The sequence below is a fragment of the Haemorhous mexicanus genome, chromosome Z (genome assembly GCF_027477595.1).
Source record: "Haemorhous mexicanus isolate bHaeMex1 chromosome Z, bHaeMex1.pri, whole genome shotgun sequence".
NCBI classification, from domain to species: Eukaryota; Metazoa; Chordata; class Aves; order Passeriformes; family Fringillidae; genus Haemorhous; species Haemorhous mexicanus.
In genome coordinates this window covers 966,952-983,192 of record NC_082381.1, presented here as the reverse complement: position 1 = coordinate 983,192, position 16,241 = coordinate 966,952, and the positions used below count along the sequence as shown (strand labels likewise).

Here is a 16,241-nt window from a genome sequence, read left to right as displayed (position 1 = left end):
TGACAAAAGATAGTATTTTATTTTAATTAATATTAAATTGTTTTTCTGTTTTTACTTTTACACATAGACTTTGCTTACATCAGAGAGAATCCAAAGAGAAGGCTCTTGGTATAATGCGTAAATGTAGAGAGTTTGAAAATAATATCTCTTCCAACAAGCCTTGTGTTTGCATCTTAGGCATCGAGGCCTCCAAGCATTATTTAGTAGTTATACATCAGAAGGCAGAAATTCAGTGTTTCTTGTGAGTCTTTAATTAAGGCAGATTCATCAGAAAGTTTCAGTATATGTAATGTGTTATGCAAAATTAAGCCTAACTTACATGCTTTCTGGTTTTTGCCTTGTTGCATGGAGGCTTCTGTGTCCAAAACAGTCTAAAATAAGACTCAGAAAAAATAATGGCAGGTCTAACTATCCAACTGATAATATGTTTTTTATGGCATGATATGGAAATAATGTGTCTACTAGCTACAGTGTATTTGCAACTCTAAGCAATTTTTTTAAAGTGTGTTTTTTAAACTCTTACTAGGTTTGCAGAAGACTAACCAGTGTCCAGCAGCATGGTATTATCTAGCAGAGGCCCAGATGAAAATCCATGAACACAGGAACGCTGTCCTGTCCTGTAATCAAGGTAGCTGCTTGCTAGTTTAAAGAGCAGTTGCAGTGTTGCACTGCTTTACGTAGTCCAGCCAATGTGACCTTTGTATGGTGGGTCTGAGTTAGCAGTAGTCACAGTCCCTTGCTTTTTGCAGTCTCAAGCTTGTGCTGCCTCTCTTTTATTGTTTATGAGAACTGAAAAGGACCTTATGGTGCTTAGTCTCAGGAACAGAGAACATACTTGGCTAAGTGGATCCAGAAAGCTATCTGATGGTTAATATTTAGAAGGTTAATGTGTTCTGCTGTGCTGCTTCTGCCTGGTGGTTGACAATGTTGGCAAGTGACATATTGCCTGAAACCACAGGGTAGGTGTCACAAATATTTAGCCTGGTAGATAATCATGTTTCAACATGGAAAACAAATTTTTAATCAAGTTAAGATAAAATGCAGAAAGGATGCATGTTAGATAATCATGTTTCAACATGGAAAACAAATTTTTAATCAAGTTAACATAAAATGCAGAAAGGATGCATAGTACAGCTGCATCTGAAGAAACCGAGTGTAATACTTCATTTGAGCTAGCTGGCAGTGAGAGCAATTATTGCTGTCTAGTGATGCATATATCAACTGAGCAGGGCCACTCTCTGATGGTTATAAGTGAAGGGGCAGCTGAAGTGGACTTCTTTTGTGGCAGGGAGAAATGCAGTGAAAGAAAGACTGGAAGAAGCAAAAGTAGCCAAACAGAGCTGGCCAAACAAACATGGGAAATCAAGCAAAAGTACTTGCTGGTGAGGTGAATTCAAAAGATCTATAAACTTGGGTGGAAGAAAAATGAAAACTGAACAAAATAGGTAAAAAAGAAATTTATTGGAGAAAGAATGAAAATGAGGAAATTCTTTTCCCATCTGTGTTCAGCATGGAAGATCTCAGGGAACTGTGACCCTTCTTTTCACCAGATTGATTTAACAACTTGTCTATGATTACAGTGTTAATAGCAGCATGTGTAAAACAAGAAGGAAACACGGCATTAAGGAACTATGAGATACCAGCTTAGGAGTTGACTGAGATGAAAATGCTGAAGTTTTAAGGGGTTTCCGTAATTGTTTGGTGAAACTGTCTTGGCATCCAAATACTTGGAAGTAGGTGGCATGGCTCTGAATTTTAAAAAGGAAAGTTCAGGGAAAACGCTGACAGGTCTGGTATATTTAGTGGTTGAAATAGTGTAAACTGAAACAATAGTGTTAAAGAATTTATATAGAAAAATGTTTTGGGGTAGACAGCATGGCTTTTTAAAGCTGGCAATTTAGAACTCCTTCCAGGAGCTTATGAGCTCATAAATAAAGGAAGTTTCCAGGTGGAAATTCGTAAGATCCTTTATGTGACTGTTAAGGAAACTGAGTAGCCTTGGGTTAACAAGTAAAGTTGTAACTTTGAGTGTTCAGGGGTTTGGCGGGAGGGGGGGGGGGGGGGGGGGGGGGGAGTGGTTTCTTTTAAGTTAAAAGGTAGGGCACAATGTAGTAATTATGTCTGTTTCCAGGCTGGAAGGAGGTGTCCCTGACATTTTCCCTGACATTTACCTGTTCTGTTTATGAATACTGAGTAATAGAGTTGTAGCTTGCTGCTATGCTAAGTAGACTGCAAATTTTTGAAGTGATTACCATAGTGCATAACTGAGTTAAGACTATAGAATTTTATTCATTATTTTAAATGCAGAATGATAGAGTTGTGGGAAGAAGTGTTCTCACAAAGCTATCCTGCACTCTCATTGAAGAAATGTGCAGAAGGTCCTCATTAGTATGACAAAATAGGACTGTTTCTTTCCCCTGCTAAGCTTTACAGGCAAGTCAAATATTAGCAATTTCAGAGAAGGGAATGGTTAGTGAAACATGCCATCAACACACAGTGGGTTTAATAACTTCAGCAGCATAATAAAATTTGTGTGTAGTTTTGGTAACCATATCAAAAAGAAAATAAGAGTAGAAGTTAATAGACAAGATTGAGGTTGATCACATGGATTAAAAAACGCAGCATATGAGAACAAGTAAATAACCTGCAAGGTCCTTTTCCAGCCTGGAGAAGAGATAATATTGAACTCTGTGGAGATGCAAATGATGTGGAATATAAATAAAAATTAAGTGTTCTGTTCTCGTATGTAAGGTCTGGCTAGCGCCAAATGCAACTAAAACATCAAGCTCAGAATAAACAAAACAAGTTTTGTTTTTCAATGCAAGAAGTTAATTTCCTTGCTAAAAGATGCTGTTGATGCAGAAATGTCTTGAGTCCAAAACATGTAGAAAGTTGGAGACAGTTTTGGGGAAACATTGGTTTTTACTTGTCCTGTCTTAGTAGCTGTATCAAATGAGACAATAGCTCATCGTACATGAAAATAAATAAATACAATTAATTGAGTTGTGCAGGAAGTTCTTGCCTTTGGAGAATGGTGATGTTCAACAGAGATGCCTTTCATCTCTGAGGTGACATGGTACTGTGTATTCAAAAAGTAATCAGAACTGCATTAAGGGGTACAAAGTAATTCTTTTTCAGGCATCAAGGTAAATCCCTGTTTTCAGTAGTATTCTTTTATTTGAACACTGAAATGCAGAACAACTAGTTTGTTGAAGGTCATTTTTTCTTTAGAACTCTAATGAGAAAAATTAGAGCACCTAATTTTTAAGGCCAGCAGCTAGAAAGCAATCAGTATCCATGCATCTGAGATGACCTCTTAGAATTGACTTAATTGTTAAACTTGAATGAATAGAAATTTTACGGGACAATTTCTTATTTATGGGGGAGAGCAGTCTGAATGGTGTTCTATAAGACAGAAAAAATGTAGTTAACAAGGTTTTAAAAATATTTGGAAGAATGCTGCTCTGTGCACTTTTTCTTTTCTCATTTAACTTGATTAAATGTTCTTGTCAACAGCTCTTGAGGCTCTTGGAACTCCTGAGGGTCCTAATCTTCGGTGGAAGAACCTTACCTTTCAGTTGAAAGCAGAGACTTTGATTAAAGTAGCTGATGCTGATGCTGCAGAAGAAGCCATTAAAGCACTTGAGCAGGTATTTTTATTGACTAAAATGTTTTGGGGTTTTTTTAATATTAAAAAGTGCTCTTATCTTTCTGTACTTGAGCTAAGTATTTCTACCCTGGCCTCCTTTCAACTTTGTGGTTTAGACCGTTCCTACCAGCTGTCGTGTAATTCAAACATGTCTTCCATCCCTGCTTTTTCAGGCTTTGCTGCAGCTCTTTTTCATTTAAAATTCTAATTTTGGAAGCTGTCACTTTTGACTTTGTCTGGTCTTGCTCACTGTTGCTGGTTTCCTGCTAGTTCTATACTATTAGCCATCTTAATTTGAATTCATGTTATAATCTCCCATGTCCATCACTCACTTGTCATTAGTCATGAAGAAAAACATGTTACTTTAAGACTGAATGGTTAAGCTTTGGCAGAAGTTGCTTCCCCTTGTTTTTATCACACAGTTTCATTCTTTGTTGTTCTTCATGTTTCTGCACCTTTGTCCTTACAATCTTCTACTTGCTCTTCTTCAGAATTTTTCTAAATCTTCTCAGGGGTAATAGCAAAAACCTCTAAATGCTTTCTGGTCTTTATCTTCATGCAGTCTGTTTGCTTTTGGCAACTATGACTTCTTAATGTGGGGAGATAATAAATTAATTGTGTTTATTACTTGGAGTTCTAGATTGTAGATGGAAGCAGTGATCCAGTGATTTCAGCTCTCAGGGGTCAGGCTAATCTAAACAAAGGTTTAGTGGATCAGGCTTCAAAGGTTAGTGCTTTTTGTCATTCTTCTGAGCTAAGTACAATTCTTGGTTTCATAGAGGAAGTAACTAGGGAAAAATTACATCCTTTTGCAGGTTTCACAAGAGCTTCTCTTGTCCCACCCTGAACTGGCTGAGGCCCATGCTCTACAGGGTTTCATCCATTATTCCCAAAAGAACTATGAGCAGGCAGAAAAAAGGTAGACTTCTGTTTTCTTTCCTCTAACAGGGAAGTGTTACTGTAGTAAAATAGTAAAATACAGTGTTTTGCAGCTTTTGGGAATTTGTCTGACCTGTGTTCATTTTTTTTTTTAGTTTTCTAAATGCTATTGAAAGAAAGGCTGGAACTGCAGAGTATCATCAGTACCTGGGGCTCACATACTGGTTCATGTGTGATGAAACAAAAAAAGACAAAGGAAAAGCACTCACTCAGTTCTTGAAGGTAAAGATTGCTTTAACTGTTGATGTAGAATTAGTGTTTTCCTGCATCAGAAACCAAATATGGAAAATACACTGACTGGAATGAGAGATTTAAATATTCTTCTTTGTACAATGTATGATCCTCCAGAGCCTGCAAACTACCTAGTTTTGCTGTGCAAAAAGGCATTGCAGGGAGCTGGGCACTTACCTTGAATCTCCCTGCTTTTGTTTTCCTCTTTTCAACTAATTCTTTTGGCCTTTGAATTGGCAAAACTTAGTGGTGATTCCCTCTACCTTCTCTCCTTGGGGGTTGGAGGCCTCTAGATATGCAGTATATGTCTTTGAAGACTTTTTGAAAGGGGGAGGGCAGAATTCAAATTGAAAAAACATGAAGGAAAAAAGTTGAGAATGGTGTTAGGTTTTCATTGTCTGCCAAGGATGTAAGTTGGTAAAGCCCCATCATTTATATGCTTTTCCTGATCTTTGGGGTTTTAGTAATTGTGGCTTTTTTTCTGAACACAGATCATAACATGAATCCAAAAGCTTTAGTTTTACATCTGTATTAGTAACTTGGAAGTATACAAAATAAAACTCTTGGCACTGTAAACTCATCATGTAACTTCATGACGGGTATCGAGAACTCAAATCATTACCTGCTTTTTCCACTTTAATAACAGCTGAGTATAGTGGCAAATTAGTTGAACAGTTGTTTTGGTTCAAAACCATTTTATTTCATTTTTATTATTATTGACAAAGCTGTTTCCTGCTGCTTGGAGGCTGTCGGTTTCTTTACTATAAGCAAATCTGCCAAATGCATCTAAGAAGGAACTGAAACTTTACATAGCTGGAGTTAATTCTGGTGTTAAATGGTAATAGTATGAATGTAATGATTGAAACAGAGTAGAACATGAAATAAAGATTTACTTTCTCCTACCACAACTATTTTAGTACTTTGAGTACAAAATGTTTTGTGTCATGAGATTTGTAGCAGATTTTCCAGATATTTAATAAAGCTCAGGTAATGTGTACAATTTTAAAATTAAGTTTGACAGCTGAAATATATCACAGAAGGGGCTTAAAAATATGATAAGCAGAGGCTGAACAAGTAGTTATCACTGTACCTGTCTATGAGTATAATCCTTTAGAATGCTGTCTGATGGTGTGTTGGTATTTCCTTATAGGCTGCAAAATTGGACAGCTACTTGGGAAGTGCCTTTTCTTATCTAGGTAACTACTACAGAGACATTGCTGGAGACAAAAGTAGAGCTCGTGGTTGCTATAAAAAGGCTTTTGAACTGGATGAGACAGATGAAGAATCTGGAACAGCAGCTGTCAATTTAAGTGTGGAACTTGGAGACATGGTATTGTACATTCAGAATGTCAGATTACTGCTGATTTGTTGTTCTTCTATTAATCCTACTGTTTGAGGAATCACTTCAGGTTTCCTCTGTATTTAAGATTAGAAAAAAAAATGTTCTGTCATTGCTTAGCAGCTTTTATAGTTGGGCTTGCTTCAATTTTATGTTCCATTCCAAATTAAAGTTATCTTGGGAGAAGGGTGGGAGAACCAAGCATTACATTAGAGTCATCACATATGATATAGATGAAGGATTTTTTTTCAGTAGGAGACATAAGGAGAAAGTTGGGGTTTTTCTTTATTTAGCTTGTGTAACTTCTTTTTTCCATCCTTCACCTTGCTGCTTTGAGAAAAGCATAGAAAGTTATAATATTTTAAAATGTTTTTTGTTTGCTAACTTGGCATTTATTGCTTTATTAGGACGCTGCTCTGTCAATCCTGAATGAGGTAACTGAAAAAGCGAGACCTGGTACAGCAAAATGGGCCTGGCTTCATCGTGGACTTTACTACTTGAGAACTGGTCAGCCGTCACAAGCAGTGGCTGAGTAAGACAACTGGTGGTTGGTTTAAATCCTTTTCTACAAATCCCAATAAAATAGTCTCTGCTCATAGCAAGTTTTCAAAATAAGTTAGGTGATTATAGCTTGTACTTAGCAAAGGGAAGTGAGTCTGAGCGAGTCTCTCTTCAATTCTCTTCAGTTCTAGAATCCGCCGAATGTAGTCATGTTAACATAGCGGTGTTTTGTACTAACAAGCCTGGTGACAGGCAAAGACAGGGTGCTCCAGCACTGAATAGCCAGGGTGAGATACAATTCCTAAAATTGTGTAATGCCCTCTGAAGATGAACAACCTACTATGCTTTGTTTAAAAGTGCTATGTAATTGTGAATTTGTGTCCTGAAGAGTATATAATGCAAAATTAGTGTCCTGAGCATGTACAATGAAAGGAAATTATTTATGTTAAATTGTATCATATTTCATTTAAATAAATGTATGTCTTGATATCTTCAGTTTGCAGGCAGCTCTCAGGGCTGATCCAAAGGATTCCAACTGCTGGGAGTCTCTAGGGGAGGCTTATTTCAACAGAGGTAGCTACTCAACAGCTCTGAAATCCTTCAGGAAAGCAAGTGAGCTAAACCCAGGGCTCGTGTACAGCGTTTACAGAGCTGCAGCACTTGAGCAGATTCTAGGCAAATATGAAAATGCTATAACTTCCTATCAACAAATATTAAAGAAGACAGAAAACTATGTGCCTGCACTGAAAGGTAATATGTCTGAATTTGAAAGTGTTCGCTTTTCCTCCCTTTACACACGGTAGTGTTTCAGTCTTTTGGAGGAATTTTTGGTGTGTTGAAGCTTTCTTGTATGGAAGGATAGAGTTGTATTTTGGGCCACGAGGTCCCTCACAGGAAAGTTAATTTGTAGTATTACAAATACCTGAAAAACTCTTAAATCATGATGAATGTGAGTGATTATTTCTCTTTCAAGTAAATATGAAAGGTATTTAATCCTATATGGCTACCAGGCCAAAGAAGTAGGAGAATTGAAGATACATAGAGGAAGCCAGCTAACAGTGCTGCAGTTTTACCTAAGCAGTAAAAGACTGGCTCAACAGGCAATGAAATCAGACAGCCATTTCAAATAGGTGTGCTGATTTTCTTCTGCTCCTGACTATGCATTCCTCACTTCTTGTGTAAGTCTAGTGATTCAGACCCCTCTGAGCTTTTTCAAGTAGTCAGAAATACCACTGAATCCCAAGAGATCTCACAAGTGTTATGGGTGGTGGGGGTAGAGACCTTCAGGATATAGGTAGGAGTAGAGAGAAGTGGGGCAATTGGAACTTCCTCTTCATAATGGAACTGTGATTCTGAAGTTATATAATGCAGGGAGAGAGTAAAATTTTGATAAAAAATGAATAATTGCTCTGTTTGCGTTGTCCCTGCCACTTAGTCTTCAATCTTCTCACCCTGTATACTGATCTGAAGCAGGTGCTGTTTGCTGCTTGATGCTAGTTTGAATTTGTAATTATTTTTTCATTGTATGTAAGGCCTTCTGGTTTCTGGATGAATCTAAACTGATTCTTGGAGGAGTTAATTCAGAAATGTTGCATTATTATTGCAACAGTGTGTTTTAATCTGAAAAAGTTACAGTGTGGTTGATTTATCTACCTCCTCCTGCATAACTCCACTAATGTTTTACAGGACTAAAGTGACATGGCAAAAGCTCCATAATGAAGTTGGAGCGTATTGTATTTAGGCAGTTTTACTAGTTGGGCCAGAAGGGAAGAGCTGACTGCAGCAGCAGTTTGCAAAGGTGCTGTACAGACCTGTGCACATACATATGGTTTTTTCAGTGTCTGTAGGTAACAGTTGACAGTGTTACTAGTATTAGAACACTTTGAGTACTTAAGTACACAGTATCAAGGTTCCTCCCCATAGTTGCCTTTATACTTACTGTTTCTTACATCTCCCGAGTGTTCTTTTATAACACATTGTAATCTCTGGTTTGTTAGCTGTAAATCATTTTAAGTCTCCAAACAGCCTTCCCTTTCTTAGAGACTTCTTATGATGTTTGGTCCAATATTGTAAATTTTGTGGACCTTCTTAAAACTCTCTGAAGTTCTTTGACTGTCCCATCAGCGTTCATTTTCAACTGTTCTGATCCATTTGAACCGTTGCTGAATTGAGCTGTTGGAAGCATGGTCTCTGGTAGTTGAGTGAATAACTGTACTGATGTTACTTCACTGCATCTTTGCAATGTGTTTTTATTTTGTGCTACTAAACAGTTATTCTGCCTCTGTTCTAGCGTATCTTTCATGTAATTTTGGGGAATAAAATCAATTTTGTTTTTTGATTGTAGAGTATCTTGACATCTGATAAGCTCATGATCTTGGGACTTCTGAGGGGGATAAGATAAAGACTCTTGCAAAACTCTATTTTGGTATGGGTGCAGGATTACAATAGCATGAGGGTAGCTTCAGAACTGTCAAAATAATCTGAAATATAAGTAGTACACTCATATCCAGTGACTTACTGCCAGACAGAATCACTGCTAGTGCTAGCAAATGTGTAAACTAAGCAGGTACTATTTCCAAAATGTTAGAAATTTTTGCCTATGATGCAGTTCCTTTTTCATAGTGGGAATTATTTCCAGTTGTGGTGAATTGACCTTGTCTGGGCATCAGCTGCCCACCAAGCTGTTCCGTCACTTCCCTTCTCAGCAGGATGTGAACAGAAGACAAAATAAGATTGAAGAAACTCATGGGTCAAGATAAATGTGGTTTAATAAAGCAAATGCAAAGGCCACATGAAGAAGCAAATGAAAACAAAATTTATTCTCTACTTCCTCTGAACAGGCGATGTCCAGCTACTTCTCATGAAGTAGGACTTCAGTCTGCCTAGTCATTGCTTCAGAAAATAAATGTGATTACAAGCGCCCCACCCCCACCCACTCCCCCCTCGCAATCTCTTCCACGTTTATCTCAACTTTTATGGCTGAACAGATATGATGTGGTATGGAATATCCCTTTGGTCAGTTTAGGTCAGCTGTCCTGACTGTGTCTCCTCTCAGGATTTTGACTACCCCCAGCCTAATGCTGAAGGAGGGAATTTTGTAAAGACTGCCTTGATGCTGTTCCAAACACTGTTCATCAGCAGCCAAAACACTGGTGTCTATCAGCACCTTTCCAGCTACCAATACATAGCACAGCACTATGAGGGCACTACAGGGCAAGTTAACTCCATCTCAGCCAGACTCAATCCTTGAAGTAAATTCTTATATGAATAGGATATGGGTTTTCTTCACTGAAGACTTTCCCTTTTGCTTACCCTGACATTCTTTATTCCTTTTGTTTCTCAGGATTGATTTTTCACACATGTAAACTGCAAATTGGTGTACTTGTCAAAGATTTCTCAGGATGGGAGAAATACTTTCTTAATATTTGAAGATAAACCCTAAGTTTTAATACTGTTTTTTTAATAATGAATTAGGTTAATTTTAATAGCCAAATGATTCTACAGTTCACACTTAACAAGACAGATAAAAAGCAAAGTCTCTGTTGGGAGCATTGTGGGTGTTTTGATTTTGTTACAGTGTATGCAGGGTATAGACTTTTGCACAAGGCAGAAATGCTGACCTGGCTTCCAGGCTTCTTCCCTGCTGTACTTTTAAGCATATCATAAAAGCATTTATTTTCACAGAGAATATTTTCTTATACTTTCAGGACTTGGTGAGTGTTATCTCATGCTGGCAAGATCAGCCCTTGATAACTGTTTGGATAGGAAGGCTGTGGATTACATAGAGCAGGCCCTTGCATATTTTACAAGGTTGGTACTAAATATTCACTTAATTTCTGCTGGGATTGTGGGTTGACAGGCAGAAAAATAAGAGTTAAATTTTTAAATTTATTTTAAAATAAGTATTTGAAAATTTTTAGTTAGACTGAATCAAACTTCTTGAACTTCTATTCTAGAAGTAAGAATGTATTTATTAAAAATGGTTTGAGTAACAGATTCTAAACATAGGCTGCTTAAATGAATGGCAATAACAGAATTTTATGTTTTTTCTTTTCAAAGATAGAGAGTCATTTGATTCTAAAAAAAGTTTGAAATGACACATAGTTCTCTTGTGTAGTCCTGCTGATATATGGATCTGGGAGGAGTGTATTCCTACAAAAAATAATGGATAAGAGGAAAATAATTCCTTCCTTCTCTCAGTCTTTTTGTTTTGCATTTCATACAAGATGTGCTAAATCAAACCTTGGAATAATTGCTGTTAGAGGATAAAGTCCATCAAGTTTCTGCAAATGAGTAATATCTTGTAATATGACAAATGCAAGAGTGCATGTATTCAGCTGACATGTTAGGGTGTTCTCGTTCGGTTGGTTTTTATTGTTCTTTCTTTTTAAATTTTGATCTTTTAAGCTTGTCACTTGAATAGGAAGAAACTGGATTAAATCAAGTACCTCACTAATTAATTGCGTTTGAGGTTGTGCCACTCTTCCAAGTGGCACTTTTTTCAAAAAAAGGATGTTGAAGTATCTGAGTGGATGTTACATGCATTTTCTTTATAATTGTAGGGCAGTGAAGCACCGTCCTGATGTATCTTGCCTCTGGAAACTGTTAGGAGATACCTGTACTAGTGTACATGTTATTTCACCAACAAAAGTGAATGTTCAAGTGCTAGGATCCCTTCTGAGTAAAAATGCAACCAAACAGGTGCTGATGAAAAATGAGCTTCTCATACTGGGAGGAAGGTAATATTCTTTTATTGTTAAGAGCTTCTCTGCTGTTTTAGACTCCATAGAGTCTCAAGTATTCCAGACTATTTAATTTGTAGAAAATTAAAGACATGCTAATCTGTTGTTACCTGTATATTGGGTAAATGGATTCTCATGCTTCTTCCAGATTACACTACTTATTTCAGGGTATATTTCCTGTGTTGCCACAGTGCTGTCAGCACCTGCTCTTCTCCTTTGTCTTCAGGTGCATGACTACATTCTCCCTGCTGTTCCACAAATCACACCTGTTTAAGTGCAGTGGTTGCAGTATTTGCTGACTAATTCTCCCAGGACAATGGAAGTCCAAGATAATACTTTCAGCTTTCTGTCTGTGCCTCTTTCTTGTAAAAAATTTCTTGTGAGAAATTTGCTTTTCTGTGACTCCCTCTAAAATTTTTTCAGCTGGATCTATAAGGCAGGAAATGCATCTGCTTGGTGAATCTCGACCATGATCTGTAAAATCCAGTACTTCCTAGGGGAAGCCTGATGAACTGTAAAAATGACTGGTGTTTGTTTTAAGTAAAAGCATGCATTAGTGTAGCTGACAGAGCTTTGATTTAATGCACACCTGCATAACTGTACCTGTGGCTTCATTTGTGGTGAGCACTACAGATTGCCTTTAGACCAGATTCAGACACACAATAAGTGTCTGAATGAAAATGTTTTAGTTGGTTTTTTTGCTTTCAGTTCTTTTCTGGTTATGTTTGGTTTTATGCATGTTTACTTCGTTTAGGTTTTTAAGCACTCTTTTGAATGCTTTTTCAGCTTTCTGCTCTTCATGTAGAGACTCAGAATAATGATTCTGTGATTCATGTTTCTGTAGGTGTTATGGCAGAGCTTTAAAACTGATGTCTTTGCCAAGCATATGGTGTGATCTTGGAATAAATTATTATCGCCAAGCAGAGCACCTCACAGCAGCGGGCACTGACATGAATGAGATCAGTGAACTGTTAGAGAAATCTTTGCAGGTATTGCCTGTATTTCCTAGTGCATTCTTTAAACTGCTGTTCATACTTCTCTGCATACTCTCTCTGTACACAATAAAACCTACATGTTTGAATAAGTAAGTGCCTAAAGTCATAATTTTTGCTCTCCTAATCATTGTTATCCACATTTCATTTTCTTCCAGTGTCTCAAAAAAGCTGTGAGACTTGACAGCAAAAATCACCTTTATTGGAATGCACTTGGTGTAGTTGCTTCTTGTAATGGTAAGTCTTCAATGACAGCCCTAGATCTCTAACATCCTAAATTAGAAGGAAGCTTGACTAATGGGGTTTTGAAATTCAGTTACATCTAGGTCTCCTTTTTTTTTTTTCTCCCCCCAGCTATTGGGAATTATGCTCTTGCACAACATTCGTTCATCAAATCTGTTCAAGCTGAGCAAATTGTAAGTGCAGTAGGCAGCTGCCATCTGTTTCAAGTGGGCATTCAAGACATTTCCCCTGATGCACTGCTATTTCTGAGGAGTGTAATAATATATTGGTTTTAACTTTGTTTGTTTAGAATGTTGTTGCCTGGACCAACTTGGGGGTTTTGTATCTGGCAACTGGAAACATTGAGGTAATCTATTTCCTATCTTCAAGTATAATTTTCCTTTCTGTTTTTTTTTAAGGGTGTATTTATGGGGATGGAAGTGTCAGTTTCAAATGTCCCTTTCAAATTCAAAAAATATACATCCTTCTAAAGAAATTAGATTGGCAATGGAGGAATGCAGATAAATTAAAAATTTGTTCTGGGGGGCTATGGTTAAGTGAATTGCAAACTTCTGCTGAATTGGCAAAGTTGCTTTTCAACAGCTGGAATGAAAACTTAATGGAAGGACAGAGAAGCAGTTAGTCAAACCAGGGCACGCTAGGTTTTGCCAAGAACTTCTAGTTGTAGGTCATGGACTGAACTACCAGTGTTTGAGTTCCCATAGATACCTACTTTCTGCTCATCAGCAGATGTATGATTTACTGTAACACTCTAATCTTCAGTTTCTTTGGCAAAAAAATAGAGTACATATTAAGTGAAGTCTGGAGCTCTCATGCAGTTAAAGTACATCCTTTCTTATTTGCTGGTTGAAATTATGGAAATTTTGTTTGATTGGAAATGTGATGGTCAGAATTATTTTTAAGAAAAATAACTTGAGAGTACAGACTGCTTACTGCTAAGACTGCTAATGCCAAGACTTGGTTTTCCTTGTGCCAAATTGAGGGAGGAACTCATAAGCATGTGTAGGCCATAGGGAGATGACTTGTGGGTGATAATCAGTTTTATCCTTTTGAAAATACATTTGTGTTATAAAAAAGTGAATTTCAAAACTGGATCCTTCAAGAGCCAGATTTTTAAATTGTTCCAAGGGTTCATTTAGCTTCTGAATTCTCTAGCTGGGAAGGAAGCATATTTAGAAGGGAGGGAGACTTTGATATTTTAATGTTTTCTAATTTTTTTTCTGTTTTCTTCAAGACTAAACTGGTTTATTTCTCTGGGCAAAGCATTTTTCTCTGTGGTACAGAAGATGTTTTTAGTAGTGACCTAATTCGGTCCATTAAGTCTCTTCTAATACTACTGCATGTTAATACCTGTGTGTACTCAGAAGTGCTCTGTTACCATGCCAGGCAGTTCAACAGCAGTGTTATCTTTGGTTCTACAGCAAGCTCATGAAGCCTTCAAGATAGCCCAGTCTCTGGAACCTTCTTACCTGTTGTGTTGGATTGGACAGGTATGATGAAAAATCATGAAACTGCACACAAAAACCAGTTGTTGAACTTAAACTTCAGCCTAGTAACTGGCACTTATTCATGCTCCTAAAAATTGTGTTTTAAAGGAGCTTCTACTTCCTTTGTTTCCATAGTGGTAATACAATGGAAGCTACTGTGTTCATCAGACACACTCATATGATGTTTTTCTGGCTGATATTGTGAGTTCTCTAACAAATTATTAAGCGAACAATCACTAGGCTCTGAGGCTTTTTATAGACAACAAAGCACTGTCTTTTTAAGGTGATAGTTATTTCAGCATCAGCTGTACCACTAGTTCACTATATGGCACCACCCAACTCTCATCTCAGTCCTCCTGTCTAATGCTGCTGTCTAAATAAGTAAGCTTCTAATGTAATTGGGACAAAGCACTTGTCATTTTCTGGGAAGTCCCTTCCTCACCTGCCACTGAGAGCTGATATGTTCCTTCTGATATCTAGGCCATCTGGGAATAGCTGAGATACTTGTGACTTTTATGATCATTATAGGTGAATTTCACAATGCCATGCTGCTCACTTGCTAATGATATCTAATTGAAAACTGGATTCTAGAAAAGAACTAGCACCATCACATGTTGAAATTCAGCTCTTGTCAGATGTTGTTATAAATTGTTCTAATACATGCAAGTCTTTGTTCTGAAGAGTGTAGAGTAACAGGTGAAGAGTTTAAATTACTGATACATACATTACTGATACATACATTACATACATTACATAAATTACTGATACATTCATTACATACACATACGTTACTGCTTGTGTTCCTCTTGTATTCATTTTGTTTTTAAAACCAATCTTGCTTGTAAGCTGTGGGAGGAAAGTGTGTTCATATTGAATGCTTAAGATATGCCTGACATAATATAAGCTAAGGTTTTTGTCAATGTCATAATTTTTAAAGTACATGACCATAGCAGCTCTTGTTTCTCTCTAGGCTCTTATTGCAGAGACTGTAGGCAGCTATGATACCATGGATCTCTTCAGGCACACAACTGAACTCAGTATGCATGTAAGTGTAACAGTTGTATTGTTCTGAAGTTTTTGTATATCCAGTCTCTCTACTTAGGAGATAATTTTTTTTAAATAGGCATGTCTTGAGTAGTGAAGCTGCTACAGTCTTGTTTCAGATGAGATTGTCTGGCTTCCATGTTGTTGCTGATTTATGCTGATTTATGCTGATATTGTATAGCAGGCAGTTACTTTATAAAATTCTTTAGTCCCAAAGGTTCAAGAAACCAGCTCTTTAAGTCATGAATAAACATTCTCCATGTTCCACAGAATTGGACATAGATGAAAGGCGTAAAATATTTCTGAAGCGAGCAAGGATACTGCCAGGACCCTGTGTTCTAAAAAAGTGGAGGACTTACTCTTTCATAGCTTTTTTTTTTTTTTTGCCTATTTTCTGTATAATGATGCAGCATATTATATGAAAATGTAAGAATTTGCTTTGCTCAGATGGCAAGTATGTGTGAAGTAATTCAATTTGGTATATTCTTCTGCTTAACACTGATGCAGATTTTTAGCCAAAACTCTGCCCTAAAACAAAGAATTAGTATTATAATAATCTGCAATTATTTTGCTGTATCTTGAGCAGGTTTAATGATTTCTATTTTGTGGGGTGTCTGTTTGTTTCTTGAGACTGAGGGAGCAAAAGGCTATGCCCACTGGGTATGTTCAACACTGCGGGATAAAGCCAACAGAAACACTGAACTGTATCTGTACAACATTGTTCAAATGAATGCTATACCAGCAGCCCAAGTGGTCTTAAGCAAATATACAGGTAGGTAATTTAAATACCTCTCTATCCTGTCATGCCTAACAGATGCATTCAGAATGAAGAGATAAACCCATACTAGTTCTAGACAAAAGAGGTCTGGCTGAGGTGGGGAGAGGTTTTTAAGCTGTAAACTAACTGAAACAGGGTAAGCAAACCACTGACCAATTTTCATTATCACGCAGCAATGAAATGGATGTGGGTTTTGTCTGCTTACTCTTTCTAGCTGTTTCAAAGATCAACGAAAATAGGGACCAGAGCCTTGTCATGCTTTTCATAGGGTGTTTGCTCTCAGACTCCCTTTGCAT

General features: G+C 37.3%; 1 protein-coding gene across 11 annotated transcripts in view; it reads left to right on the top strand.

Annotated features, from left to right (window-relative positions):
• Nucleotides 1–16,241, top strand: part of SKIC3 (SKI3 subunit of superkiller complex) — a 47,262-nt gene that overhangs the window by 10,866 nt on the left and 20,155 nt on the right. For all 11 annotated transcript variants that reach the window (XM_059873887.1, XM_059873893.1, XM_059873894.1 and 8 more), the window contains 17 exons: nucleotides 527–628; nucleotides 3,517–3,650; nucleotides 4,290–4,376; nucleotides 4,465–4,568; nucleotides 4,684–4,810; nucleotides 5,970–6,149; nucleotides 6,566–6,690; nucleotides 7,156–7,409; nucleotides 10,367–10,469; nucleotides 11,222–11,398; nucleotides 12,246–12,390; nucleotides 12,552–12,630; nucleotides 12,748–12,809; nucleotides 12,926–12,982; nucleotides 14,058–14,126; nucleotides 15,094–15,168; nucleotides 15,798–15,939. In XM_059873887.1, the coding sequence (XP_059729870.1) occupies nucleotides 527–628; nucleotides 3,517–3,650; nucleotides 4,290–4,376; nucleotides 4,465–4,568; nucleotides 4,684–4,810; nucleotides 5,970–6,149; nucleotides 6,566–6,690; nucleotides 7,156–7,409; nucleotides 10,367–10,469; nucleotides 11,222–11,398; nucleotides 12,246–12,390; nucleotides 12,552–12,630; nucleotides 12,748–12,809; nucleotides 12,926–12,982; nucleotides 14,058–14,126; nucleotides 15,094–15,168; nucleotides 15,798–15,939 (2,022 nt within the window). The remainder of the gene's footprint in view (nucleotides 1–526; nucleotides 629–3,516; nucleotides 3,651–4,289; nucleotides 4,377–4,464; nucleotides 4,569–4,683; nucleotides 4,811–5,969; nucleotides 6,150–6,565; nucleotides 6,691–7,155; nucleotides 7,410–10,366; nucleotides 10,470–11,221; nucleotides 11,399–12,245; nucleotides 12,391–12,551; nucleotides 12,631–12,747; nucleotides 12,810–12,925; nucleotides 12,983–14,057; nucleotides 14,127–15,093; nucleotides 15,169–15,797; nucleotides 15,940–16,241) is intronic.